This window comes from Leptonychotes weddellii, chromosome 14, assembly GCF_054177405.1.
Source record: "Leptonychotes weddellii isolate Sample4059 chromosome 14, ASM5417740v2, whole genome shotgun sequence".
Taxonomy (NCBI): domain Eukaryota; kingdom Metazoa; phylum Chordata; class Mammalia; order Carnivora; family Phocidae; genus Leptonychotes; species Leptonychotes weddellii.
In genome coordinates this window covers 4,965,640-4,992,990 of record NC_138382.1, presented here as the reverse complement: position 1 = coordinate 4,992,990, position 27,351 = coordinate 4,965,640, and the positions used below count along the sequence as shown (strand labels likewise).

The following is a 27,351-nucleotide window of genomic DNA, read 5'->3' as shown; positions in this document are numbered from 1 at the left end:
GTACATGTCCTTGAAAGAGGACTCCCTAGAGCTGATGAGGACCCAATGGAGAGTTCTATACAATGCATTTGATATGCTGGGATATGAAAGAGGTGATATATAGAATGAGAGATGAGGATAGAGAGATCATTCTTCATCTAACAAGCACTGCTGAGTACTTAAAAATGATACACTGGGACATTTAAAAATGTATTCAAGTACCAAGAAAATTCAGAAAACATAAAAGAAGCAAAGAGTACAAGCTTCCAACATATAAAGACAATGATTATGAGCACTCAAATATTTTTACTTCACTTCTTTGGGAGAAAGGGGTGTGGTGGTATACTAAAAACATTTTTTAAATAGAGCATTAATGATATGGTAAGTATATATTTGTATCTTACCCTTCTTTTCTTTTTGTTATATCAAAAGCATTTCTCCATGTTATCATTTCTCAGAAAGAGAATTGTAAATGGGAGTACATGCTGTACTGAGTAGAGGTTCCAGTTTTTCCCTGTTGTATCAGTCAGGATGAGACTTGATTATGCTGCAGTAACAAACAATCCCCAAATCTCTGTATAATAAACAAAAGTTTATTCCATGTCCACTGAGCGTCAGCAAGGGGCTCTGTTATCTGTAGTTACTCAGAGACCCAGGCTGAGGAAGCAATCAGTACCTCAAATGTTGCTGGTTACCATGCATGGAAAAAGAGAATACAGCAAAGCACAAGCTAGCCCTTATATCTTCTACCCAGAAATAACACACATCACTTATGCTTATATTTAGTCGACCAAAGCAAATCACATGACCACACCTAACCACAAACTAACCGTAGGGAAGTCCAATCCTATCACATACAGAAAAGCAAGAGATCCAGGAACTCTGTGAAATTGCACTAATGACCACCATATCCCCCGTGGAGAAAAATGGCAATGAGCTATCTCTTCGGCCACACTGAGTTTGACCTGAGTCTTTTGATTTTATATTAAAGTGAAGGAGTTGAAGGCCCATCTCAGGAGACTGAGAAGTCTGGATTTGCACAAGAATAAGAACAGCAACACCTCTCCCAGAGTTGCCTAGAAAGTTCGACGCAGAGCCATGGAGTGGAAAACCCAGCTCTACATAGCTGTCACCTGAGCTTCTGAGTCCTGCTGGGAACTCCCACGTGAACTGGGTCTCATGTCAGTCTCTGGTCAATGAAGCAAAACCACCAAGCTCTTCCCTTCTTAAGTGGGAAGGGAGAATATTTATCTGAGCAGAAGTCTCGTCAGACACATGTGTGACAGAAATGCTCAGGGCCAAGTCCCAAGACTCTGTGCACTAGGTAAACGTGACTAAGAGCAGGGGGGCCAGGATGCCAGCTGCACAACCTGCGACCTGACCCTGTCTCCACATAGGTGGTTTGGGGGTGAGGCAGAGCTGGGACGGTACAGGATGGGTGTGGGAGAGAGAGAGCCCTGAGCTGGCTGGACCCCAGTGGGGCTCTGTCCTCGGACTTGGGAGCTGAGGGTAGTGTTGGAACATTGAGAGCAAGACCAAGTACATTCAGTGAGACAGAAGGCACAGAGCCATGGAGAACTTCTGGGTCAGGGACCAGCACACAGTCTCTGTAGGGCCGGATTATAAAATATTTCAACTTTATGGGGTATATGGTCTCTGCCACAGTCACTCAACTCGGCTGGGAAGGGGTGTGAAAGTTGGGGGACAATAAGGAATCACTGAGCATGGCTGTGCTTCAGGAAAATTTTGTTTACAAAAACAGGAGGCGATTTGGCTCTCTGGCTGTAGCTCACCCACTCCTTTTGAGCTGACACATATCAATGGAGAGCAGATGTTCACTTGGTCGACCCTCATTTCATAGGTACTGAAAGTATAACACATCCTAAGATGTGAGAGGCTTTGAAAGGAAGAAGAAGACACTGCACCTGCTTTCTAGAAATGTATAACTCGGTCCTCTGGGAACAGCAGATCCTACTCACTGTAAGCTATTACATAGCATAAATGTTACAATTAATATACTTCTTTTTTAAAGATTTTATTTATTTATTTGAGAGAGAGCAGAAAGAGCACAAGCAGGGGGAGGGGCAGAGGGAGAAGTAGACTCCCTGCTGAGCAGGGGGACCGATGCGGGCCTCAATCCCAGGACTTTGGGATCATGACCTGAGCCAAAGGTAGACGCTTAACCAACTGAGCCACCCAGGCGTCCCTATACTTACTTTCTTTTAATAAATATGTGACATACAGAACATAAATGTTTGTAAAATGGTCCTCTGAACCTAATTTTATTATACCCAATACCTGTTTTCTCAGGATAAGAAAAAAACAGCTTAACAGTAAATGACAAATCGGGGGAAATTTATAAAACATATAGCAGGTAATGGGTTACTATTAACTCTAAGTGAAGACATAAGTAAAAAGATGGACGAAAGATGCATAGACAGTTCCCAAAAGAAGGTAAAACCTATACATTTATGAAGATGTTTTATCTCACTAATAACTTTAAAATGCAAATTAAAATAATAATGATGGGGGCACCTGCGGGGCACAGTCGGGGGGTTGAGTGTCCGTCTCTTGATTTTGGCTCAGGTCATGATCTCAGGGTTGTGAGATTAAGCCCTGCATTGGGCTCTGTGCTGGGCATGGAGCCTGCTTAAGAGTCTCTCTCTCTCTCTCTCTCTCTCCACCCTTCCCCCTACCCCCCAGCTCACACTCTCTCTCACTAAAAGAAAGAAAGAAAAGAGAAAGTGAGAAAGATGTATAGTTCTTAATTTTTAAATTAGCAAAATTTAAAAACAGTAACATTCAGCATTGGGACAGATGTAATGATAAAACTAGCTCTTTCATATATTGCTAGTACAAATTGGTACAACTTTTTAGAGGGCAATTCAGCAATACATTTTGAGAGTCCTAAAAATGCCTATAGGTTTACCCCAGTAATTCTGCATCGTAGATTTTACCCATGGTAATAATCAGAGCTACACACAAAGATTTATGTATAAGGCTATTAACTGTGATAAAAACATAAAACGACTCTGTGAGGTAGACATGAAATGTTCAGCAATAGGGAATTAGTAAGATAAATCCCAGTCCATGTGTACAATAAAATAGGAGATCCATTAATTATATTTTTAGCACATAAGTAATACTAATGACATAAAATTAAGTTAAAAAACCATATCAAGCTACGCATATTATAATTTAATTTTATAAAATTTAAATACAGAAAAATGTTAGAAATTAAAGCAATATTAAGTATTAACCACGGTAATCTGTGTGCAATGGATTATAAATTTTTATTTCCTTTATCCTTTTTTATTTTTCATTTTTGCTCAGAAAAAATGAGGTAACTTAAGAATGTTCTAAAAGTTGTATAAGTTATTTATTTTTGAGCTGGCCAACAACTAAAACTAAGCAAGATTTGTTTTTTAGTAGTGAGACAAATTCGGTCAAAATCAGTTATCTTTTACATTTACTGCAGAATAAACTACAAGAAGCACAGACAAATGGACAGTAAGACGGACAAATCATTTCCAAACCCTTCAGTTTAATTTTATCAGGGAATTTTGGTGACAGTGTTGTTCTTCTCCCTCCATATTTACTCAGCCTTTCATTATTTCAAAACATATCAAGTGCAGGATGCTGATCCCACACACGTCCTTTTGTTGCTGAAAGAGGCAGTGAGCTGAGCAGAAAATCCTAAATAGTGAGTCTGCGTGCATATCTGGGGTGGCAGGTTCATGGCTGAATGGGTTTTAGACAGAGCCCTGGCCTCTCGGACAAATCTGTGACCAGATAATAGACAGTCACATACTTCTATTTTTTTCAGGCTCAGGGAAGTCTGACAAATTCATTTGCTCCAGCCAAAACTGCCCCCCTCACGTCTTGGTGCCTATGATGATTAATTTTCTGTGTCAATTTGGCTAAACTATTGTACCCAGTTAGTCTAGATGTTGCTGTGAAGGTATTTTGTAGATGTGATGAGCGCTTGCCATCAGGTGACTTTACATAAAGCAGATGACCTTCTAGAATGTGAGTGGGTCTCATTCAGTCAGTTGAAGAGCAACAACCGAGGTTTCCCAGAGGAGAAGCAATTCTACCTCAGACTGTAATATAGAAATCCCACCTGAGTCCCCAGCCTGCGGGCCTACTCTACGGATTTTGGATTCCATATTTCAAGTCTTAGCTGAACTTCCAGCCTGTGAGCCTGCCCTACAGATTTCACACTTGCCAGTCTCTGAGTGGTTCTGTGGTTCTGTTCCCTGGAGAAGCCTGAAGTACCCCTCCCTCAACGACAGGTATCAAGTTCTCTTAGCTACCCAAGCAGTGAGCCCCAGGCCCATCCTCTTTCCATTTCCCAAATCAGTATTTCCATGTCCTGCTCCCTCTTCTTCCTGGGGGATAGTTTCCAAAATGCTAAATTAGTTCTCCATAAAGAGTTAACAACTGGTGAGTAACTTTCTAGGGAGGAACTTAAAAAAAAAATCTACTGAAATCTAACACTTTGGTATTTGTCTTGACAAAATCATAAAACATTATGCTAAGTAAAAATGAGCCATTTTTTCTTTAAATATTCCACCACCATTGATCATTGTCAATTTCTACATTTGAATCAATCCACAAATAACTTTGAATGCAAATGGAACACGTAGAACATAATGTGTCAGCATTATCTAAGTGTTAAAATACGTATGTACATGACAAAGATAAACAGAAACAGAGATAAACACAAAACTGTTTTTTGAAAAAGAGCATCTATTCCATGTTTGGCAAATATATGGCCAAGATCTAGGACTTCTCCCCATCCCCCACCCAAAGCAGACATCATTCATCAATCACCACACTCCCTGCCTACAAATGGTCTCCCAAACCATCCTCATCTCTGCCCTAGCCACCTCCTGAACCTGGCAGGGGGCCTATTTGCCCTTCTGCTTTTGGTCCAACCTTCTAGGTTTACAGGTGACAAAACTGAAGCCCAGAAAGGGGGTAGATCTTACCTAAAATTGTATAGCTAGTTCACAGAAAAACTTGAATCTAAATCTCTTGAATTTTAATCATGACCTCTTTTTTATAAAAATAAATATTTTAGGCATACAACAAAGTATAAAAATAATATCAACATCTGCGTACCCACCCCCAGAATATCAACATCTGTGTATCCACCACCCAGAATAATATCAACATTTGTGTGCCCACCACCCAGGATAATATCAACATCTGCATACTCACAACCCAAAATAATATCAACATCTGTGTGCCCACCACCCAGAATAATATCAACATCTGCATGCCCACCCCCCAGGATAATATCAACATCTGCATACCAACCCCCCAGAACAATATCAACATCTGTGTGCCCAACCCCCAGAATAATATCGTCAACATCTGCATACCCACACCCAAAATAATATCATCAACATTTGCGTGCCCACCACCCAGTTGAAGAGGTTAAATTTGGTGTTTATAATTTCCATGCTGTTTTTGTACTTTTACGTCACATAACTGCATAAACACTACGTAGAGGTTCTTTGCATGTTTTTAAACTCTGTAATTGCCAACATATTGTCTATATCTTTCTGAAATCTATCTTTCCTCTCAAAATTATATTTTTCAAAGTTGTCCATCTCAGAAAGACATCCAGTTTTTGTGCTTTCATTTTAGTTGCTATATATACTTCCTATACACTTGTTCTCCTGTTGATTCACATTTGATTATTTCTAATTTGTTGCTCTTGTAAATAATAGTACCAGGAACATTCCTATGTGAGTCCTCTGTGATATATACCTAAGTGGTCCTGACCTCTTTACAGCATGCCATATATTCTAAGGTAAGTGCCAGGGAGATGAGGAAGAGAGAAGAGGAGCATCATTCTCTCACCTCCTTGACTCTCCCTTCCCCAGGTTGGAAGGTACAAAGGGTAACTATATATAATTGCTAGGGGGGGGGAAGATAATTAGTCTAATTTCTTTAATTTGACTTTTGGCCAAGATATTTATTTTGAATTTCAGATACCACTAAAAAAGGGTATGAGATTTTTCTGTTTATAAGGAGATGTATTGTTTAAAAATGGTTGTGAGGGGCGCCTGGGTGGCTCAGTCGTTACGCGTCTGCCTTCTGCTCAGGTCATGATCCCAGGGTCCTGGGATCGAGCCCCGCATCAGGCTCCCTGCTCAGCGGGAAGCCTGCCTCTCCCTCTCCCACTCCCCCTGCTTGTGTTCCTGGTGTTGCTCTCTCTCTCTGTCAAATAAATAAATAAAATCTTTAAAAAAATAAAAATGGTTGTGATACCCTGTTAATCCAAAGAAATCACTCTATTAACAGTGCAATATTCAGACCACATGGGGGCCATAGGATGGGACATTTAGAATGGTTGCAAGCCTTTGAGCATTCCTCAGGTCCTCAGAGAGACGGTTCTGCCTTCGTTACTCAGACTCTAATCTCTTTTCGGACAATACTTTCTCTCTAGGACAGAGGCTACATATGGTCACTGATAAGCTCAATTAGCCTATGGACATATTTTATTTGCTTTCGTATCTGAAATACTTTCGGGTAACATTTAATAACCAAGACATTTTATATAAAAATCTGGATTTCCATCTTCTCTGACAGCTTTAGGCTAGTGCTAAATTGACAGGGAATATGCCCTCCAATTTGTTACCATTCCCGATCCAGTTATAGAATGCCCTTTCTACTCATTTCAGCACCTGCCTGGCCCTGTGGGCATCTGAGTTTACCACCTCTGCTCTCAAGCCTTTCACTATGTCTTCCTCATGCTGAGCAGTGGAAGGAGACACTTGTATAGAGACTAGAGCTCATGAAACTCAGACAAATGCTGAGGCCGCTCCCATGGAAACTCACCTGTAGACCAAGTGGACCGATTTATAGGAACACATGAGTTTTGTTTCTCAAGAAACAGATGTTTCAATTAGGAGAGCCAACAGTAATCTGAAGCTTTTCCGATTGAGAAAATCTCATTGCTGATTCAGAGAAACACAGCATAACTGGACCTCAAGAATAGTCCAGGCCTGAGCTGCATCTGTTCCTTGGTTCTGTGCCCAGGGATGAGTATTGTGTTACCAGGATGTATTTTCACAAGTGGCTCTCAGGGAGGTGGTGGGAGGTGGGAGGGTGCAGGGCCTAACTTCATTCCTTCCAGTCATACTGTGTGCTTATGAGTTGCCATGTGTTCTATATTAGCCAGATGCAGACCCTGGTATTGAAGGCTTTCTAGAGTTGTTTTTACAGTTGGTGTCTCTGGAATTTTACAGATATATTCAGCAGAATTCTAAAATGACCAGTTCTGAATATTTTGAGCAGCTGATAACAAAGGTATTTAGAAATTTCTGTGATTTGCCTATAATTATGGTGAACTCATGAATTCATGTGTCACACCACGTGATTCGTAGGTTACAAAAGGAAAGGTGGCTTTCTCAAGAAAGCTAGAAATACTCTTTGTGCACTCTGACCCAGGCCTGTGGGTCCCAAAACACGATTTCTCCAAGGTCTAAGCTTTTCATCCAACCAGCCTGAATGATTTTAGTAACCCCAATTCTCCTGACCTCCACATCACATCTTTTTCTACAAATTCTAGCTCCAAGCGTGCCAGCCTCCTGAAGAGACTTCTACTCCCCGGAGCATTGCAAACTTGACCCACAGCTGTCAGCAATGTACTTAGTAATTGTTGCAAAACCATGAGCTGTTGATTGCTTCACAGTTGAATATCTTGCCTTGCTGTTAAGTGTTAACCATGTTTCTAAGTATGGGATCCCAGATGTCCTATGCAGGAGTCCTTAGGAATAGAGACAGACCAAAGGCTATACGACTCTTCTGTGACTGTGCAGCAGACACCTTTTTTTCTCCCAAGAAAGGTTGGAACAACATAAGCTTACAACAGCAGCTAGCTGAAATGCCACTCAACAGGGAGATTCTGTACAGGTGGAAACTATTCAGTTGCCCTTTGTGCATTCATAGAACAGGGGCTATTTCTTAATTCAAGCTGGGAGAGAAAAAGGTAAGAAAAATCATGACTACTCACAGCTCCGTCCACTTCCCTCCTTATGGTGGCGTCAGATTTTTTTGTTGTGTCTGAAAAAGAGAAATCCCCAGTGACGGGATAAGATTAACGAGAAAAGTCTTCTGTTTCTAGACTAAAAGATGGCAGAACAAAAAGTTAATCCAATAAATCACATGTATAGAAGTCCAAATGTACACTGTGGCTTGAGACCTCAGGCTGAATGATAGAGTAAAACTGTACCCTTAGGTGAAAATTGCAAACAAAGCAGTCCTCTACTTCCCATTCCTTTCTCAGCCCCTGGTCCCAGGCACTCAAAGGCTGAGGGACTGCTAATTTGGGTATTCAGCCCAGGAAACATCCAGCTTCAGAATTCTCTCTCCCTTTTCTGCTTTGCTCTTGACTGCCACTTCCCTCCTGTCTGCCCTACACAGAGCAAGAGGTCTCATCAATTAATTTACACTAGGATGTATATGACGGATACTCTGCAAAGCAACTTGGGGAGTAGAAGCACAAGTTCACATAATAGGATGCTGCTCACCACTGTTCCCCTGGTTTCATCTTTTTCAACCGCGAACGTCACATGCTCCCCCCAATCTGATTTTCTTCCAGAGCTTGATGCCCATGTCCTGCAGTTGCCTGGGTTTCTGAACTCAGTGCATCCCTAATTCTGCCTTTGCTCTGTCCACCAGATTTTTAGGAACTCCCTCATGACAATACTGACCTTGGCCTGGACTTTGAGGGCCTCCATCTAGCATTGCCATCTCCTCTAAGAGGATTCACATATGAAAGAAGCCTAAGAGTGAACCCGTAGAAATTGCCCTTGCATGGCGGAGTTTCAGGGCAATCCTCTCTAATGCTTGGGTTTGGTGGTGCCATTCTGCGGTTCTTATGCAACCATTGGCCAACATATTTGGGCTTTGGTTTATATCCCTGTAAAGTCTTGGCTCAGTCTTTTAAGGCAGTGCCATTCAAAGTGGAGAGTCCATGGGTTAGTGGTGGTAGGTGACCTATTGCTTACCAGCCCCCAATGAGACAATTATAGAGATCTAGTGCAAACATTTAGAAACTCAGTTCTTTTGGGTGGAGACTCTCTCCTTCCACTGCCCAAAATAATACTTATTCAGACTGGGCCAATTTTTTCTTAAGCACTTTGGTAACAAAAAGTCCACACATTTCAGTGTCAGACAGACCTGTGTTCAAACCCCAGCTATATGACTTTAGGAACACTTTCTGAACCTCCGTTTCTTCATCTGCAATATAGACACTACTTGCCTCAAGCAGTTTTTGTAAAATGAACTGAAAAGGAGTTTGTAAAGGGTCTAGCCCAGTGCTGTCCAACAGAATTTTCTGCAAAGGTGGAAATATTGTATATCTACTCTGTCCAGTGCAGTGCCCTCTAACCCCATGTCACTATTGAGTGCTAACAAGGTGTAAGCACTTAAAATGTGACCAAGGAATTGAATTTCTATTTAATTTAAACTTAAATAACAACGTATGGCTATTATATCATACAGAGCAGGTTAACATGGGTACTGCATATAGTAGGTTTGATGTGTAAAATTTTATTGAACATCTACATATGCCAGGTAATGTTTCAGACAATGGACATGTATTAGTGAATAAGAGAAACACAGACCTTATGCTCATGAAACAGAACTTGACATTATTTTTACAACAGAAGTTGCCAGATTCTTCTCCAGAACCTAGTAAGTCACCAGGAGCCCTGAACTGTTGAGGGCTCCTCTTAGGCAGAGATGGTAGGCAGAACTTTTATGGACTGACAGGCCTGCCCTCCCCATGCATCATGGTGTACAGAGCTGGTTGCTGAGACATAGGTGGGTAAATGTGTTTAGGAGCAAAGAAGCCTTCTGGACAGAAAGGGGCTGAGATTGCCACCCCTTTACTTGACTCTCTCAGATAGATTGAGAAGTTCAGGACAGCACTGGCCCTAAGAGGAACTCAAGAGAAGGAAGTTAGGACTGGCTTCCCCAGCTTAACATGAAGGCCTTGAGCTGAGTAGGCTGGCTGGGTGCAGCAGTGGTTAAAGCAGGAAGCCCCTTCGGCTTCATCAGCTCTTGAGGTGGGGAAGTAGAAGCTGTAAGAGGGAGACATTGGACTTCTGGCTAAGATGGGCAGGTGGGTGCTCAAGAAATTAACTGGAAAATTAAAAGGGAGGCAATTACATTTGGAGCCCAAGGTATTAAAACAGGTCCTAGGGCGCCTGGGTGGCTCAGTTGGTTAAGCGACTGCCTTCGGCTCAGGTCATGATCCCAGGGTCCTGGGATGGAGTCCCGCATCGGGCTCCCTGCTCTGCGGGGAGCCTGCTTCTCCCTCTCCCACTCCCCCTGCTTGTGTTCCCTCTCTCGCTGTGTCTCTCTCTGTCAAATAAATAAATAAAATCTTTAAAAAATAAATAAATAAAATAAAAAAATAAAAAAATAAAATAAAACAGGTCCTAGATATATAAGTGTGTGCTGAGTGTATTGAAAGAAGAAGTAGGTGCCGTGGAAGCATCTCCACAAGGGGATTTGCTGTAATGGGTGTGATGAGGGGGCAGAATCAGGGGAGGCTTGATGAAGTGGCAGCTTCACTGAGAGTTAAAGGATGACGAACTTAGGTGAACAAGGAGAAGGAAGTACTTTAAGAAGAGCAAATGCTGAGGGTTGCCGGAGGGAAGAGGGTTGGGGGATGGGGTTACTGGGTGATGGACATTAAGGAGGGCACGTGATGTAATGAGCACTGGGTGTTATATAAGACTGATGAATCACAGATCTGTACCTCTGAAACCAATAATACATTATATGTTGTTAATAAAAAAATTGATGCTGAACAAAATTACTAAAAATAAAAGATACCGATAAAAAAAAAAAAAGAGCAAATGCTATATGAGAAAACTCAGAATTGAAGGAAGCCATGGAGGAGGTCCAATCATGGAGACATGGTAGACTGGTAGAATTTAAAAGCCTGTTCCAGCTAAAAGTGAAAATAGATCATCTCAGATGTGGCAAGAGTAGATGCAGGGTGACAGGCGGGAAGGTCCTGTTCTAGTCCAGGTGAACTCTGGTAGTGACAGTGAGGTTGGGTCAATAAGCTGTGAAGTGCTCATTCTCATGTCACTTCCCATTTTACAGGTGGAAAAACCATCTCAAAGAAGTTAGGTAATTCATACAAGATCACAGAGCCAATATATGGCAGCATTGGGTGCAGAACTAGCCTTCTGACCCTGGCTTGAAGCTCTATTCACAGTGTCAGCCATTCTCAACCCTCTTCCATGACACATGAGTCTGTGTGCATGGCAGATGCATTTCCACATGTGTGTCCAAGTGCCTCCCATGAGAGAAAGCAGATCCCAGTGCGTGTGAGTTGCAGGGTGGAGGTGGAGGGTGGGTATTATATAGGCAGCCATGATTTCACTCTGGCTCATTAAAAACAAAAAGGGAATCATTTGCAAATTTATTCACTTAACTCTCATTAGCAACAAGTGTCTCCCACCACAGTTGGTATCCGAGCCTTGCATCCGGCTTGGAACTACAGATATCCTCATTCACCCTTGAGACAGGGATGAAGGATGAGGGGAAGAATTTTTTCTGCTCTACCTGTGAGTGTGACCGCATTTCATTCTTCCAAAGAGAGTAGGGACAGAAAACTTTTTTTTTTTTAAAGATTTTATTTATTTATTTGAGACAGAGAGAATGAGAGAGAGAGAGAGCACATGAGAGGGGGGAGGGTCAGAGGGAGAAGCAGGCTCCCCGCCGAGCAGGGAGCCCGATGCGGGACTCGATCCAGGGACTCCAGGATCATGACCTGAGCCGAAGGCAGTTGCTTAACCAACTGAGCCACCCAGGCGCCCCAAGGGACAGAAAACTCTTGCTCATTTCTGAGGTGACTAAAGGATTCTCAGGCTCCAGGCCTGGAACTAGGTATAGATCTGTTTCTGAGGGATGTGTTTGGGGGAGGTAAAAGAAGATGGCAGAAGATAAGATTCTAATGAGGGGCACCTGCCATGGCTCTCTGAGGTCACAGACTTGCAGAAGTGATCCTGTTTAGTTAAAGTTCTATCAGATGCTGTAAGTCCTCCTTTATGGTGAGATGCCCTTCTTCTCCATTTCTATCATTTCTCTCTCTTTTTTTTTGTTATGTTATGTTAGTCACCATACAGTACATCATTAGTTTTTGATGTAGTGTTCCATGATTCATTGTTTGCGTATAACATCCAGTGCTCCATGCAATATGTGCCCTTCTTAATACCCATCACCAGACTCACCCATCCTCCCCACCCCCCTCCCCTCTAAAACCTTCAGTTTGTTTCCCAGAGTCCATAGTCTCTCATGGTTCATCTCCCCCTCTGATTTCCACCCCCTTCATTTTTCCCTTCCTCCCCTTAATGTCCTCCATGCTATTCCTTATGTTCCACAAACAAGCGAAACCATATGATAATGGACTTCATTTCTTTTTCTTTTCCCCTTCTTCCTCTTTTCCTCCCTCCCTTCTTCACTTCTTCCTTCCTCTTCAACCCTCACCCTCCCTTACTGTTGACAATAATTCCTTGGATTTTATAGTAGAGGGTTTTGTGGTTAGCACCCAAGTTGATGCATACATAGGGCAATGGACAAACAGAGCATGATAATATCTTATGGCAGAAGAGAATACAGAAGTTAGACTGTAAATGTAGCATGACAACCACCTAAAAGCCCCCCAATTCTCAAATAGTGGCCACCCCAAATTCTTATTGAATTATTCCCACATGTCATTTCTTTTCTATAGACAAGGCCATGTGTAGACTTTGGGAGGAGCTCATTGGGTGCTGACAAAGGAACAGTTTAGGAAAGCACTAGACAGTCTGCAGATATTGTGGCCAGGGTTCAAAATTTGCACAACAGGAGTGGGTGGGTGACAACAGGACAGGATGAGGAGGGACTCCTGGGGACCTGCTGGAAGTCTTCAGGGCACCATCAAAACAGGTGCTCTTCCTGTCCCCAAATGGCCTCACACACTTTTCTCCTTTCCTTGCGAACCAGGTGATTCAGATTCCTGGGGGTTGGGGGGAAGGCTCAGCCCAGCTAACACCCAGACTGGGGAAATGAGGGATGAGAACCGAAGGAATCCTCTGTGGTGATCTTGGTATCCTCTCACCCATGAACTCTGACCACATAGCCATCTGCATTGCCAAAGTAACACTGATCTCATGAGGCTAATGACACTTCTTGGCTCAAAGAACAAAGCAAACTATTTTAGCACAGGAACAAAACATTCCTTTTAAAATACTCAGTATGAGGATTTCAGCTCACTGAAAACTAGAGCCATTTTCTTCTGGGGAAAAATCTTCAGGACGAGCCCCCTGAGCCCAAAGCGATGCACAAGCCCTGAGGAGATTCATATGAAACTGGGAAGCTGTAGGCCACTGGAGCAAAGCAGAGCCTCACACTGCAGACACCCAGTCTGTTTGGTTACCTTGAATAAAACTCACTTACCTTTTCTAAAGGAAAGCTTTTGGAAGAGCTGTTTTCTTAGGCCTATCATTGCAGCTACGAACATCAAAGTAATGATGAAGGAAGGGATGAAAACATGAAGTTGCCGATTTGAAGAGGTGTCAAGTTCTTTGCCACCTGGATGAAAGAAAAGCACCAGAATCCCATTACCTGGTAGCTTAGAGGTAAACCAACAAGTTGGCCATCTGAGTAGGTTACAACCAACACAGCCAACGTACGGCGAGCATTTATTCCATGCCAGGTACTGATCTATGTGTGCTGGATGTACTAGCTCGTTTACTTCCTACATCCACCCTATGTGGCAGGATTTGCAATGACCCTCATTTCACTGGTGAAGAAAATGAGGTGCAGAGTGTCTAGGAAACTTTCCCAAAGTTACACAGTAAGAGAGAGAGCTGAGATATAATCTAGGCTGTCTGGTTCCAGATTCCGTGTTTTTCATCATTCTGATACACCTATCTATCTGTCTATCTATTACCATCATCATCATCATCATTTTTCTGTCTAGTAGGTTAGTCCCTCAATTCAAACATGTCTTCTCCCTCTACTGTCAAGCACTCGCAGTGCTCAGAATCCATGCCAACAGTCATTCAATTTCAAGGACTAACAGGATCGTTTTGGAAAAATACAATATTGTAGATAGTGTTAACATACAAAATCCAGTCGTTCATACCTTAGTATGAATTACTATGACGAGCCCTTTCCTTGGCTCAGCTAATCAGTGTTCTGGCACTGAGGAAAAGGTGAGTTTAGTAGAGACGTGGATGAGAGGAGCAATTTTGGAGACAGGGGAAGGCCTTGTAGAAGAGAGCTCTGGGTATCTATAGGTTAGAATAAGGGCTCCAGACTGACAATGGGGAGGGCTGGAGGGGGTTTCATAATAGGAGGTAGAAGAGTACCCAAAGTAAACTGTGCCCTTTCCAAAAGCCTGAATTTGCCCCATGGAGTAACTTATACAGAATAAACACAAGAGACTGGTCCAGGAAAAACCTGGCGAAACTGCTCGGGAGGAAGGGCTCGGTCCTGCCAACTGCCTTCCCTCCCACCATCTCAATGCCGTTTGAGAATCATAGATCGTTTTAGCAGAGAAGAAATCAGACATAATTTAATCTGAGCCCCTCATTTTAGAGTTCAAGAAGTAAGGCTCAGTGATGCTAAATAATCTATCTGAGGTTATCACTGCTAAAGAAGGGACAGAGCCAGGCTTGCAAGCCTGGATCTGTTTGATCCAAAGCTCAGGCCCCACAGATATTTGTCTCTACTGAAAACAGTGTGGTGAGCAGTAAGGAAGAAAGGATTCAGAAGCCTGGCTCATCTACACATTGGATGGCCCACACTGACTACAACTGCTCCTTTACTTGTAGGAAGGCTTATTAACCACCACTGCCGTGGCGCTGTGAGTCAAGGAGCCCTGGGACCTTCCGCGTCCTCACAACAGGAGAAATCCCTACCTCAACACCTCTGTGCAAACCTGTCGTGTCCTTTGCAGGTTCCTTCACAGCTCCTTCCATGTGCAGAAGCTCTACTCATCCCTGAAGACTTTCTAACGATGAACACTGGTCCGTTTAGCCTGTAAGTGTTTGGAGTGCAAAGACTTCACCTAAGTCAACTCTAAATCCCCTATAGAGCCAAGTACCATCTACATTAAAGATGTCAATAAGGATTTGGGGGGCTTAATTAATTATCTGTGTACCTAGTCTACCTGGCCCCATCCTCCCTGTCCTTAGTTACCTTGTGGCAGACTGATGCTTATCCCTTAAATCCATTTTCCCTTTCTTCCCTGTTAGGGCATTAGCTGGACACATGGCTTCTCAAGACTACATTTTGGAGCCTCCCCTGCGGTTAGGTGTGACCAACGATGAAAACTAATTTCAGGTCATGGGTCTTCTGAGTCTTGGCCTTAAGACATTGGATATGTCTTCCACCACTCTTTTCCTTTTCTGAAACATGGATGTAGTAGTCATCCAGCTTTGACAATTCAACAGAGACAACATTCTACAGAATGGGGGAGCAACAAGATGGAAAGAACCCAGAAAGAACAGAATAGAGATATTTCCCTGCTCTGAATCACCTTCTATCTCTGAACATTACATAAGAGAAAAATATGCTTCTGTCTTGTTGGAGTTGTATTTTGAGGTCTCTCTGTTATGGCAGTTTAGTCTATATCCTTACATTCTTATAGATTGTTTTATAATAATTACATGTTACTTAACAATGATATGATGATGCAATGCGAAAACCATGTTTTATCCTTGCCACAGTCCCATGCACTCTTGCTAGAGGCATGATATTTTTCCCCATTTCCACACTTTCTGAGTGCTGAGGACTTTGCAAGCATGTTTCATTCAATCCCCACAATCATGCTCTAATGTATCTATCATTATTTACCCTTATTCTACAAATGTGAGACCAAGTTCTAGGATGTCTCATTATATGTTCATGTTCTCAAAGCTAGTAGTAGTAGAGAGAGGATTTAAAGATCAAGTCAGGGGCGCCTGGGTGGCTCAGATGGTTAAGCGTCTGCCTTTGGCTCAGGTCATGATCCCAGTGTCCTGGGATCGAGCCCCACGTCGGGCTCCCTACTTGGCGGGGAGCCTGCTTCTCTCTCTCCTTCTACTGTTCCCCCTACTTGTGCTCTCTCCCTCTCTCTGTCAAATAAATAAATAAAATCTTAAAAAAAAAACTATTTAAGATCAAGTCAGTTTGACTTCAGAGCCCATGCTCTTGACCACTGTCAGAGAGTCCCCTCCAGGTCTCTTGGGTGGGCTTCACTTCCCACCCCACAAGAATGTTGTTAGAGTTATCTCCTGTCTCCAATTTCATTACATTTCCTCGTGAAAATGCAACAACTGGCCAAGAACCAGAACCCTTGTTTCAAAAAGAAAATGGTCTCATTGACCTTTCATTTCTGGTTAAAAGTTAGGATGTTCAGTCACATCCTAGAGCCACTGGAGCACCTCCCACCACCAGACTCTCATTGCTGTATTTGCTTTATTCACTGACTTCTGGAGAAGTTTGTGGTGGGTCACAGAAGTCAGCAAGGAGCAGGTCAACTGATGAGAATGAGTAGAAAGGAGAGAGTCATAAAGCATCTTAAAAATCCCTTTGAGAAATAGAAGTAAGGAACCATGGGAGGATGTGTGACTTTGGTCTCTTGTTGCTGGTATTTGGACCACAAACTAGGGGATCATTTGATTGCTGAGACCTGGCTGCCCATACAGTCTGGCAGCTGGGATAATGGGACTGGGATTATCAAGACTAATCCTCCAACCCACTAATCTGTCATTTATTGAGCACTTAGTACGGGGCAGACTGCTCTGTTTTTGCTTTAGTCTGGGTATAAAGAAGACCCATGTAAACAATTCAAATACATGGAAAATAAAACAGCAATGAAAGATAAAAGACATGTACAGTCACAGGCAAACAAAGTTATGGTGCATGTAATCAGTCTTAGGAGGAGAGATAAGGTAAAGACCTCTTGTACCCTGGAGTTATCTAAGCTGCTCTGGAGAGAGGGTGGGCTTGAAGATGGTGAAGAGGGTGATTATATTTTATGTGGGAGAAACTGCCTGAACAAAGAAATCATGGAGGTGAGAGACGTGCAAGCAAGTTCAGAGAGCACGTGGTGAGGAAGGGGAGCTGACTGGAGCCCAGGAACCATGCCAGGGGGGAGTAGCATGGATACAACTCTAAGAATCTTGTTAGAAATGAAGCCATTAGAAACACCTCATTTTTAGGGTCAACTTTGAGTAAAAATAGTGAATTAGGCAAGTTGGTCTTCCAACATTCTCCATCTCTCTTTTTATCACAGTGAAGATCCTCAGACTTGTCACTTAATGAAAACTGAGCTATAACTAACTCATACTAAAGCTTTAGAGGCATTTAAATGCTAACAATCACAGGGGAATTTCTTTTTCTTGGAATTGCTTACTTAACTGTCCTTCGCTGTGTGGAATCTCCTGCCTGGTTAAGTGCAAGCCAGTACTTTGGATGGAATGTGGTTTTCCAGAAGGGTCAGGGAAATAGGGGCCTGGGTAAGATGAATTTAGAAATAACTAGTATCTATGCTTTGCCCCACTGATTTCATCAGTACTTTTTTCTTTGTGGTAGAGAAGTGGAAGGGCACACTGGCCATTCCTCTGGAAACCTTGAACTAGTGAAAAGTTACAAATGAAGTCATGTGGCCCTTCTTTCCATGGAAGCCAACATAGCTGAATGCATAGTCAACAGTCATGGGCGGGGCCTGTGGGTCTGCATCAGTTCAGGATCTTCTAGGATTTCACTCATAAATGCAACTGGCAAAGAGACAGATCATTGTGCAGTTAGAGATTTTTCAGCCTAGGTTTACCCATCCTTCCCAGAGTTGTATCCATGCTACTAGCCCCTGACATGGTTCCTGGGCTCCAGTCAGCTCCCCTTTCTCACCATGTGATTATCTGATTTGCGTGACTTCCATGCTCAGTAATAACAATGAAAAGGTAATTGCGACAACTCAGTCTGTTCAGGGCAAGGCAACTAAAGGCTCAGTTCTCTCAGGCCTGAAAGTCAGTCACCAGGTCTCCTCCCCACCCCCAGGGAAGCAAACTGTTCCATCTGAAGTGTTGAGTGAGGGAAATCTAGAATGTACAGTGAATGAGAGAGATCTCAATTATCAGTTATGGCTTGGGATCAACTGTAGCAGCAGGAACTGTAGTTTGTTCTATGAACTCTTGCACATGAAATCTTTTGAAGAGATCATGGCTGCCTCCCAGCCTGAAGGCTTAGTCACAGTGGACTTAATGGAAGGTGGTAGGTGAGCTTGAGCAGTGCAAGGGACAGACTGCTGCAGTCTTGCCTCACTGCCTTTTGGCTTCACCTCTAACTTCAGCCACGGCTTGGTAGAAGTCTAGGTGGACTTCATTCACCTCAAATGGCTACTTTGCTTTCTGCCCTGGGATGATTCTGACACTGCAGATGCTGGGGGGGATCTCACTCAGCCCACATGCATGCATAGCTCACAGGGGGATGGGGTGTACACTTCTGGACACTACTGTCAATCTATACAGGTGAAACCACCTGATGTGCTTTGAGTGAGCATCTGGGAAGGTCATCTGTACACTTCCCAGGTGGTCCTTGGGTATTTGAGCTCCTGTTTTGCCAATAGCAACAACTTTGATAATGTACCCTTATATTTACTTTTCCTTCTTCCCTGTCTGAATCTCCTAAACCTCTCCCTTCTGCTCCCTGAGGTCATGACCTATATACTTACAAGCTCCTATTATAGGCTCTATTTTGTCTAACTAAGACAAAGGGCAAAAAGTGAAATACAATGACAACACAGTAAATTTTCTATAAAGTCAAATTTAAGCAGTACTAGGGACTGTCCTTTATTCAGAGATTATATCCTTTGCTGGTATGGTAGCAGAATACTGACTCCCCTCAAAGATGTTCATGTTTGAATCCCTGAAACCTGTGAATGTGTTACCTCACATGGGAAAAGGGATTTTGCAGAAGTGATTCTATTCAGGACCGTGAAATGGGAAAATGAGCCTGAATTATTGGGTTGGGGGAAGGAATGGAATGTAATTACAGGGGTCCTTACAAGGTGGAAGAGGGAGGCAGGTGAATTAAAGATGTGATGACACAGAAGCAGAGGTCTGAGGGATGTAGTTGCTGTTTCTGCAGGTGGAAGAAGGGACCATGAGCCAAGGAATGCAGGTGGCCTATAAAAGCTGGAAAAAATGAGAAAAGGAACTCTCCCTTAGAGCTACTGCCATCCGATCAACAATTTGAACCCAGCAAAACCCCTTTAGGGTTTCTGATTTTCAGAAGTGTAAGCTAATAAATTCATGTTGTCTTAAGCCCACAGAGTTTGCAATAATTTATCATAGGAGCACTAGGAGACATATGATGTGCTTGGTGATAAAATGACCTGTCTCTTATGAAAGATTTTTGATACTAGATGTTAGTTGCTCTTATTTGGCAAATAAATGTTCTTATTTGGCAAATAAAAAAAATTGTCCTGGTGTATGAAGTTCTAAAGGTGGGACTCAGCATAATCAGGAAAGGCTCCAAAAGATTTTACAAAAGGCCAGTTTTCCTCGGAAACCTCATAACCACTTGACTATCAGCAAAGCCAGCAAAGTAATATTCGTCCTGCTGACTCCTTGCACTGTGCCTGAGTCACAGGGATTAGCTTTTGTGCTGGATATTTTCTGTTTCCTGTTCAGATCCATTCTCTACACTTCCACACTGTGCTCTGAGCTCTGAGAGGTTGACCTTTATGGAACACATCAGTGGACTCCCTTGTTCTCCAACTTCCAGGTGGCTTCAGCCAATAGGAGGCACCATAAGGAGATTGGAGGGTGGGAGGAGGAGGAGCTTGGGGCGTTCATTTACCCAGCTTCCATCAGAGTTGCTGCAGACGGCAGCATCCCTCTACTGGAGGTAGAGCCACGTTCCTTACAGCTCCCTTTCCCAGGATTCAATAACCACGCCAACAGTGGTAACTGCTCCTCTGACTGTCGAAGCCCCAGGGTCCTGCAATAGCTTTCCTAGCTTCTCTAAATCCTGACCACACCTTCATACATAGATCTTTTATCACTCTATCCTCACTCCGAGTGTGCCATCTATTTCCTACCTAAACCCTGACTGATGGAGTTAGGAAGGGGGGGCCCACTCTTACCATGAGGGTCAATGACGGCTGAAGTAAGTTCTTTCACATTAGCATTCCAGAACACACAGCTGACGTTCGTGCCAGGGGGTGGCTTTAGGCGCAGAACACTAGTGACCTGGTAGAGGGCTTCAGAGGTCTTGATGTGGCTGGTGTTGGCAGGAACACTGATGTTTGGCCAGGTCACTTCTGCCAGTGGATAACCTTCTGCCTGGCAGGTGAGCTCTACCTCATCTACCCCCGGGATCCTAAGTAAATGAGTGTTGATTTTCTTGTAGGAAGCTGGATAATACAAGAAGAAAAAGAAATAAGTCTTTCTTTTCTGGTTCCTAGACGGCTTTGTGCTCAATGCCATGTGAAATGAATACAGTTATCGTTATCAATATGAAGTAATAATGGTTTTAATTTTTTACACATTTCTTTTGTCTCAGGTATCACGCTATTTACACTGAATGATTTAATTCTTATAACAAAAAAGGCATTGTTGATATTCCCAATTTTTGTTGGAGGTAACTGAAGTGAGATTGAGTATTTTGCCTAGAGTCACAGGGCTAATAACTGGGAGAGCCAATGTCTGCACACTGGAAGTTTGATTCCAAATCTCAACAGCATTTTATCCCACCACACTCTGCGGCTTCCTGTATGATTGTAAATTATCTCACAGCTGAGGACTGGAGACAAAAGAGGAGAACAAATAAAATCACTAGATCACCCCCACATTCTTGTTTTATTTGATGCTTCTCCTACAGGAGAAAATTCTTTTCCCACTTCCCCCTCTCCTTTCTTCTCTGTGAGATTAGGAGAAAAAATAAAGATCCAGATTCTGTCTATAAGTAGTCAAGAATTGGCTATATCTACTACTTGCTTCTCCTGTCCAAAATACACACACACACACTTTTGTGTAGTATATGCCGAGTGAATTAATCAAATGTGGCTCCCTGCCCTCTAGAAAACTGAGATCTAAAATGAATACAAGTGACATTGAAAATAGGAAGACACAAGGACAAATTGCCCAATTATCTTAGATGATAGCCCAAAATAAAGAGATATTAACAACATATGCAGATATCAGGGAGTATGGAAAGTAATCTGTTGATTTTCGGTGAAGGGAAGAGGAAATGAGTACTAGCTTTCAATAGGTAGGATATATTTAAGAAACAGAATTTTGATACAAACTTGGATTGCATACATGGTATGGGGCGATGAAACTTTTTTTCTTAAATTGTTGGGAGGAGTATAAATAGGCACACCCTTTGTGAAAAGCGATTTTACATTAAAATCATGGTAACAGACATGTGGAAAACATCAAATGTGTACGAGGTACTAAGGGTTTTCTAGGTGCTAAGCTCCGTGCCCTGTGATTTTTTTTTTTTTTAAGATTTTATTTATTTATTTGAGACAGAGAGAATGAGAGAGAGCAAGCACATGAGAGGGGGGAGGGTCAGAGGGAGAAGCAGACTCCCTGCCGAGCAGGGAGCCCGATGCGGGACTCAATCCCGGGACTCCAGGATCATGACCTGAGCCGAAGGCAGTCGCCCAACCAACTGAGCCACCCAGGCGCCCTCCGTGCCCTGTGATTTTACATACTGTGGAGGGGAAAGGAATGTTCAGGACCCTCCCACAATTTTTGCCCCTTGAACACCTCCCTTTGTGTCGCTGTGTTTTGAGTTGCTAACTTGATTAGTTCTAGCCAAAGATGCTCACTGGATCACGGTTCACTGGATTGGGTGACTGCGTCTTGAAGCGCAGTTCACAATCCGCGGTGCTCTCTTAAGTTCTTGCCTCCGGGCGCCTGGGTGGCTCAGATGGTTAAGCGTCTGCCTTCGGCTCAGGTCATGATCCCAGGGTCCTGGGATCGAGTCCCGCATCGGGCTCCCTGCTCAGCAGGGGGTCTGCTTCTCCCTCTGCCTCTCTCTCCCTCTGCCTCTCTCTCTCTGTCTCTCATGAATAAATAAATAAAATCTTAAAAAAAAAAAAAAAAGTTCTTGCCTCCATGTGGTAAAGCATACTTGGCTGGGCCTCCTGGCTGGCCTGCCTCAAAAAACTGACATCCTCCCTGCTCACAGTGTTCCACCTGCTGCTTGTGACTGGGTGGGTGGGGTGAACTTTCTTACCCATGAAGCTGGATAGATGGGTAACTTCAGGGTCTGTTCTGCAAACCTGAACTCTAAGTTAAGATGAGGGTGCAAGAAGAAAGAGGCCCTTATTCTAAGTCACGTTCTCCAGTGTAAACCACCAGGGAAGCCCTGAAGTTGGGAGAAGGGAAAGGAGAAAATCATGTGCTCGTCCGGTTATTAATTTAAAAAATGGAGTTCATTTCCCATTTGGCTACTGATCCTTGTGTGTATAGCTCACTTGGTCAAGGACTTGGAGAGGAACAGGGATGACAGTGGCTCTAAAACCTGATTCTATCTCTTTAACATGTATTACCTCATTTAAACTCTTCAAGGACCCTAGGAGGTAGGCAAAATTCATATTCCTATTTTATAAATAAGGAAACAGCTGGAATCTGAGGTGGGGAGGGGGACTTGAACTCATGCCCTTCGTGGCTATATTATTCTGAATTCTGTACTGGAATCATCATAAGAGGTTGATTGTCTATGTAATTGCAAAAAGTTTGGGGATGGAGCAACAGACACAGGAAGGGCGGGGACTTAGGGGCACACAGAACTCATAGAAGATGAGGAGAATCAGGTTTTGAAGCAGCCTAGTGAGACCTGAACTGGTTGGACTTACCAGTCTCCTTGAAGCCAATTTTGATCTACCTCTAGCAATTCAACAGGATCTCCGAAGCATGCATTTTGAGGACTCACTAATCTCTCATTTTATGTTATTTATCTACACTTATTTTCCCTTAGTTTGATGTCCTCTTATGATCATTTATCCTATTACAGTGCAGATTATTTCTGTAAGTTCTGGGGTCTTTGGGGGGCGGGGAAGGAGGAGAACAAATAGATGCATAGGAGCAATGTGTTGCATATGAAGGTCTGGCCCATTCCTGCAGGGTAGCTCAGAACAAGAAGCTGATCTTGGGGGCCAAGTTGAGAGGTGATTTCAGAGGTAGGAGGGCCAAGAATCAGAAGGGAGGCTGAGGCTGTAACCTGGGATATATAAATGAGGGAGAAGATGAGAGAGATGTTCAGCGAAAAGAACCAGCAAGGCTGGGGGGAAGGGATGGGAGCTCATAGCTTGCATGCATACGCTATTAAAGATGCCTCCACAGCCTTGTGCAATTTGGGAAGTGGGTGAAAAGGCATCATTATTAGCCACACACAATGGAGAAGCTGGACCAAGGGGGATATTCTTAGGAAGAGATGAGTAAATTTTAGAATTTCAGAGCTGAAAGTGATCTTACAATTCAAACTAGTCTAACTTCCTACTCTGCAGTTGTTGGGTGTAAGTTTTACATGTGTCAGGCCAAGATGGCTGTGTTTACACAAGTCTTCTATTTTCTTTTTTGTTTACTTTACCTGTTAGAATAGAGATGAGTTGAAATCTCCAAATAGGATTGTGGATCTATGTCTCCTTTTAGGTCTGTCAGTTTTTGTTTTATATGTTTTGAAGTTATGTTGTTTGATGTACACACATTTAGGACTCTTATGCCCCCCTGTCATATTGACTTCTTTATCATGATGAAATGTCCCTTTTTATCTTTAATAATACTTCTTTTCTGATATTGGTAAGCTGCTAGATAACTAACTATTGGCTAAATACATCTATAAATGGAAGCTCCTACAGCCAGGAGGAGCCATCACCATGATTAGACAATTAGAAAGTTAAACTTTCACTGGAAAGCTCATCCTTCTGCCAAGTCAAACTTTGCCTCTTGGCAGCTTCAACCCATTGGTAATTGTCTGCTCAACATATGAGCAGTATGGTAGTTAAGAATGTGGTTTGATTAGGCTTGAGCCAAGGGCTGGTTACATGACCTTTAAAGCCCTCGAGTTTCTCATTTATAAACAGGTATAATTCTTATCCTTAACAGAGGTGTTAGGATGATTGAATGAGTTAGGTGCCTAGAACACAGTAAAAATTCAATTAATGTTAGCAATTATTATGAGCTGTTGCATATGATCCTTTGGGTATTTGAAAATAATTGGCAAGACTCCATATAGTCTTTCCGTTCTGGGGTAAAACATGCCTCCTTCCTTCAACCATATCTCACAGGACAGTTTTTAGACCCAGTGCCACATACCAGTCTTTGGATTCACTGTGTTTGCCAATGTAACATGACCTATATTCCAGATTTAACCTAAGCAGCATGAAGCACAGTGTGACTAATTACTTCCTATGTGTTGAGCACATTTTAGGTCCACGCAGGGTTTTAATGCAGCCTAAGGTCCTAAGATTAATTTTATTAGACAAACGATCTAGGTGCAGCTAGGATGGCTATAACAGCCCCGTGGGCACCTGGAGACCATCTCCTGGGTGACCCAAGACCATTCGTCACCCTTTGTTAGTCCTGACTCAACACCTATTAGTTGTTGAGTCTGTTACAGTTCTAGTGAACTACACTACTATTCATCTCACATTTTACCAGTTTATGCACAAGATGTGTGCTGTGTGGATCCTGGGCCTGTCTGCCCTCAGATCCATCCCTCAAGTGTTCTTCTCCGCTCTGTACTGTGTGAAGGCTGACTCTGGCAGGCCGTGTCTCCCAGGCTCTTGCCAGCCCACAGGAGACACGGGGGGAAGTCTGCAGGGCAAACAGGAGGGAGAAGTTAGGGTATTTCCCCCCTACGCTCTATACTGCAACGGCCTCTCCATCAGCACCCACAGCTCTTCCTTGCTCCTGATGCCACTGGATGGGCCCGTTGTGGTTCTAGTATCTGCCCCGTGACTCCAGCCCCCGAGCTCCATTAACCCTGCCTTCTTCCTCTCCCTCCAGTCCAGTGCAGGCAGCAGCTTCTCGTTATTGCTAATTGCTGATTTGCCTCCCTGTTCCCCACCCCCCCATTAGTTACTCAGCCTGCTCTACTAAAAGAATTTCTAGTTTTGGATTTAAATTTCTGCTGCTTTGAATGGTTTCTGTCTCCCTGCTCATCTCTGACTATAGGATCCCTCCATGACTGGCAACTCTAGCATCCCTGAAATAGAGATAAGCTGCAGGTACTCTTAGCCGCTTATCATCGGAATGACGGTAACGAAGGTGAAAAAACGTAGTTTCACACGCCTTGGTCTTACCGAATGTAGGCGGGTTTCTAGGAATCACTGAAGGAAATCTTTGAGGCTTGCTCCCAATTCATCTGTTAGATGACCTGGGGAGGAACCTCAGGTTACACAGTTTGTACACTCCAGGAGCTTTGGCCCATTGAGGAATTCAGAACATTATTGTGTTAACTGCAGCTTTCCTTATGATCCTTCTGTTCCCCGGAGGAGGAAAGGGAGTGGTGTAGCCCCATCAGTAAGTGTTTTAAGCCAATACTTTCTCTAGGTCCAGAGGCCGACTGTCCCTTATCCTTTCAAGGCTGCACTGCTTTCCTTGGGCCGTTTCCTCTCCAGGTCCTTTGTCTTCCCCTCCTCAGGGTAAAGGCCACTGTGAGAGAAAATGGAAGCCTTGTTGCCTCCTTCCTCCACTTGCTCAAGTCGAACTCCCATCTAGCCTGGGCCTTTTCGTGGGTTTGAAATACTTCTGTGAGCCTCAGTCCATGCCGGGGGTTGGCGCTCTCCCATTGCCCTCCTCATGTCCTGCCAGGGCCTTGGGGTGGGTTTGGCCCTTCCGTTCTCAGGACTTGTTCTATGTCTGTCTGGGATCCTTGGCTCAGTCCAGTTCTCAGCCTGTGGGCTTAAGCCCTGGGCTCTCTGGCCTGTTGGGGCCACAGTGCTCTTCTCTTCAGCCACGGTCCCTACCCTCCCTCAGACAGGTTACTCATCGTAGCTGCCTGTCAGAAACCTGTGTCTTCTAGACTCTCTAGCCCTTCTACCTAGTACTGTTTTTCCTGGGCTTTTAAAAAATTAGTTCTCTTTTCACTATATTTAATATCAACTGTTGCCCAGATATCAAAGAAAGTGCTATAAACCTGTTTTCAAGTTTAGGCCATAGATCAGACATTTTAAGGAAAAAGCACGTACTTCTTCCCGTCCTGTTTCATTGAAGCAAACCCTAACTGAGGCACCAGATCTCCCCTGATCAGGGTAGAATACTTAGGTGATGGTCTTCAACTTTTCCTGTTTTTGCTTGCATTCCTCCTAAAAGGCTGTAACACAGTATGCTCCCTCTCACACATTTATAAGGTAGGCTCTTAAAATTTTTCCTAAGTATCTGTATTGGAAAAATATATAATGTTTAGCATTTTACAAACATTTATATTTTAAGTAAAACAATGGTTTCACTCTTACATATGTACCTACTGCTGTCTAGATATCAAAGGAGGTATCTTTTATACACACCACCGTCCATGGAAAAATACATATAAAAATTACCCTGTAGGGGAGCCTGGGTGGCTCAGTTGTTAAGCGTCTGCCTTCAGCTCAGGTCATGATCTCGGGATCCTAGGATCAAGCTCCGCATCAAGCTCCCCGCTCAGCGGGGAGTCGGCTTCTCGCTCTCTCCCTCTGTGTTCTCTCCCTCTCTCAAATAAATAAAATCTTTAAGAAAAATTTTCCTGTAATGGTCAGAGCTTTACACTCTTTTTCACATGGTTTCATTCCATGACCCTCAGTTCACATTCCACTTTTCCTATAGGATTTTATCCTAACTCAACATGTCAGAAAGCTCTTGTATTGGTGATCCTTATGTTTCTTTGCAACAACAAAATATGTACAGCTATTGAGATTAATTTTTTTTTACTTGTGATCACAAGGCTTCAAGTGTTTGGTTTCCTTCTGCATTGAAATCTAATTTCTATTATCAACACATGTAAAATCAAAATGGAAAATATTATGAATATTGATAATGATTAAACATAAAAGATAAAGTTTTCTGGAAATGTATCCCATAAGAGGATGGATGGGGCTCTCTTTTTTGATTTGTTCACATATCCAAGATACAGATGGCTGTGGTTGGGATGAGACAAGATTAGCCTCAGCTCTATTTCAATTTTTCCATTTTTATGGTAAGAAAGGCTAAGGAAGTTTACTCATATAAACAAGTAAGTGGGTGTGGAAGCAGTTTTGTTATAGAGATGTCATTTCATGTTTAAAAGCCTTATGATTTATGTGGGAAAAAAAAAACCAACAACCCTACTTCATTTTTTACTATCAGCTCTTAACTGTATTAG

The 27,351-nt window shown here is 43.1% G+C and overlaps 1 protein-coding gene and 1 long non-coding RNA gene across 2 annotated transcripts in view; one reads left to right on the top strand and one right to left on the bottom strand.

The window, feature by feature from the left end:
- PDCD1LG2 (programmed cell death 1 ligand 2) overlaps positions 1-27,351 on the bottom strand; it is a 42,973-nt gene that overhangs the window by 3,801 nt on the left and 11,821 nt on the right. Inside the window, exons 3-5 of the mRNA XM_081802757.1 lie at positions 20,144-20,413; positions 13,462-13,596; positions 8,012-8,061 (exon numbers count right to left, since the gene is read on the bottom strand). Of these exons, the coding sequence (XP_081658883.1) occupies positions 8,012-8,061; positions 13,462-13,596; positions 20,144-20,413 (455 nt within the window). The remainder of the gene's footprint in view (positions 1-8,011; positions 8,062-13,461; positions 13,597-20,143; positions 20,414-27,351) is intronic.
- On the top strand, positions 7,584-16,120 carry LOC145716966 (uncharacterized). Its single transcript, XR_014139911.1, has 3 exons — positions 7,584-7,987; positions 14,969-15,051; positions 15,267-16,120. It is a non-coding gene; the product is annotated as an uncharacterized LOC145716966 (long non-coding RNA).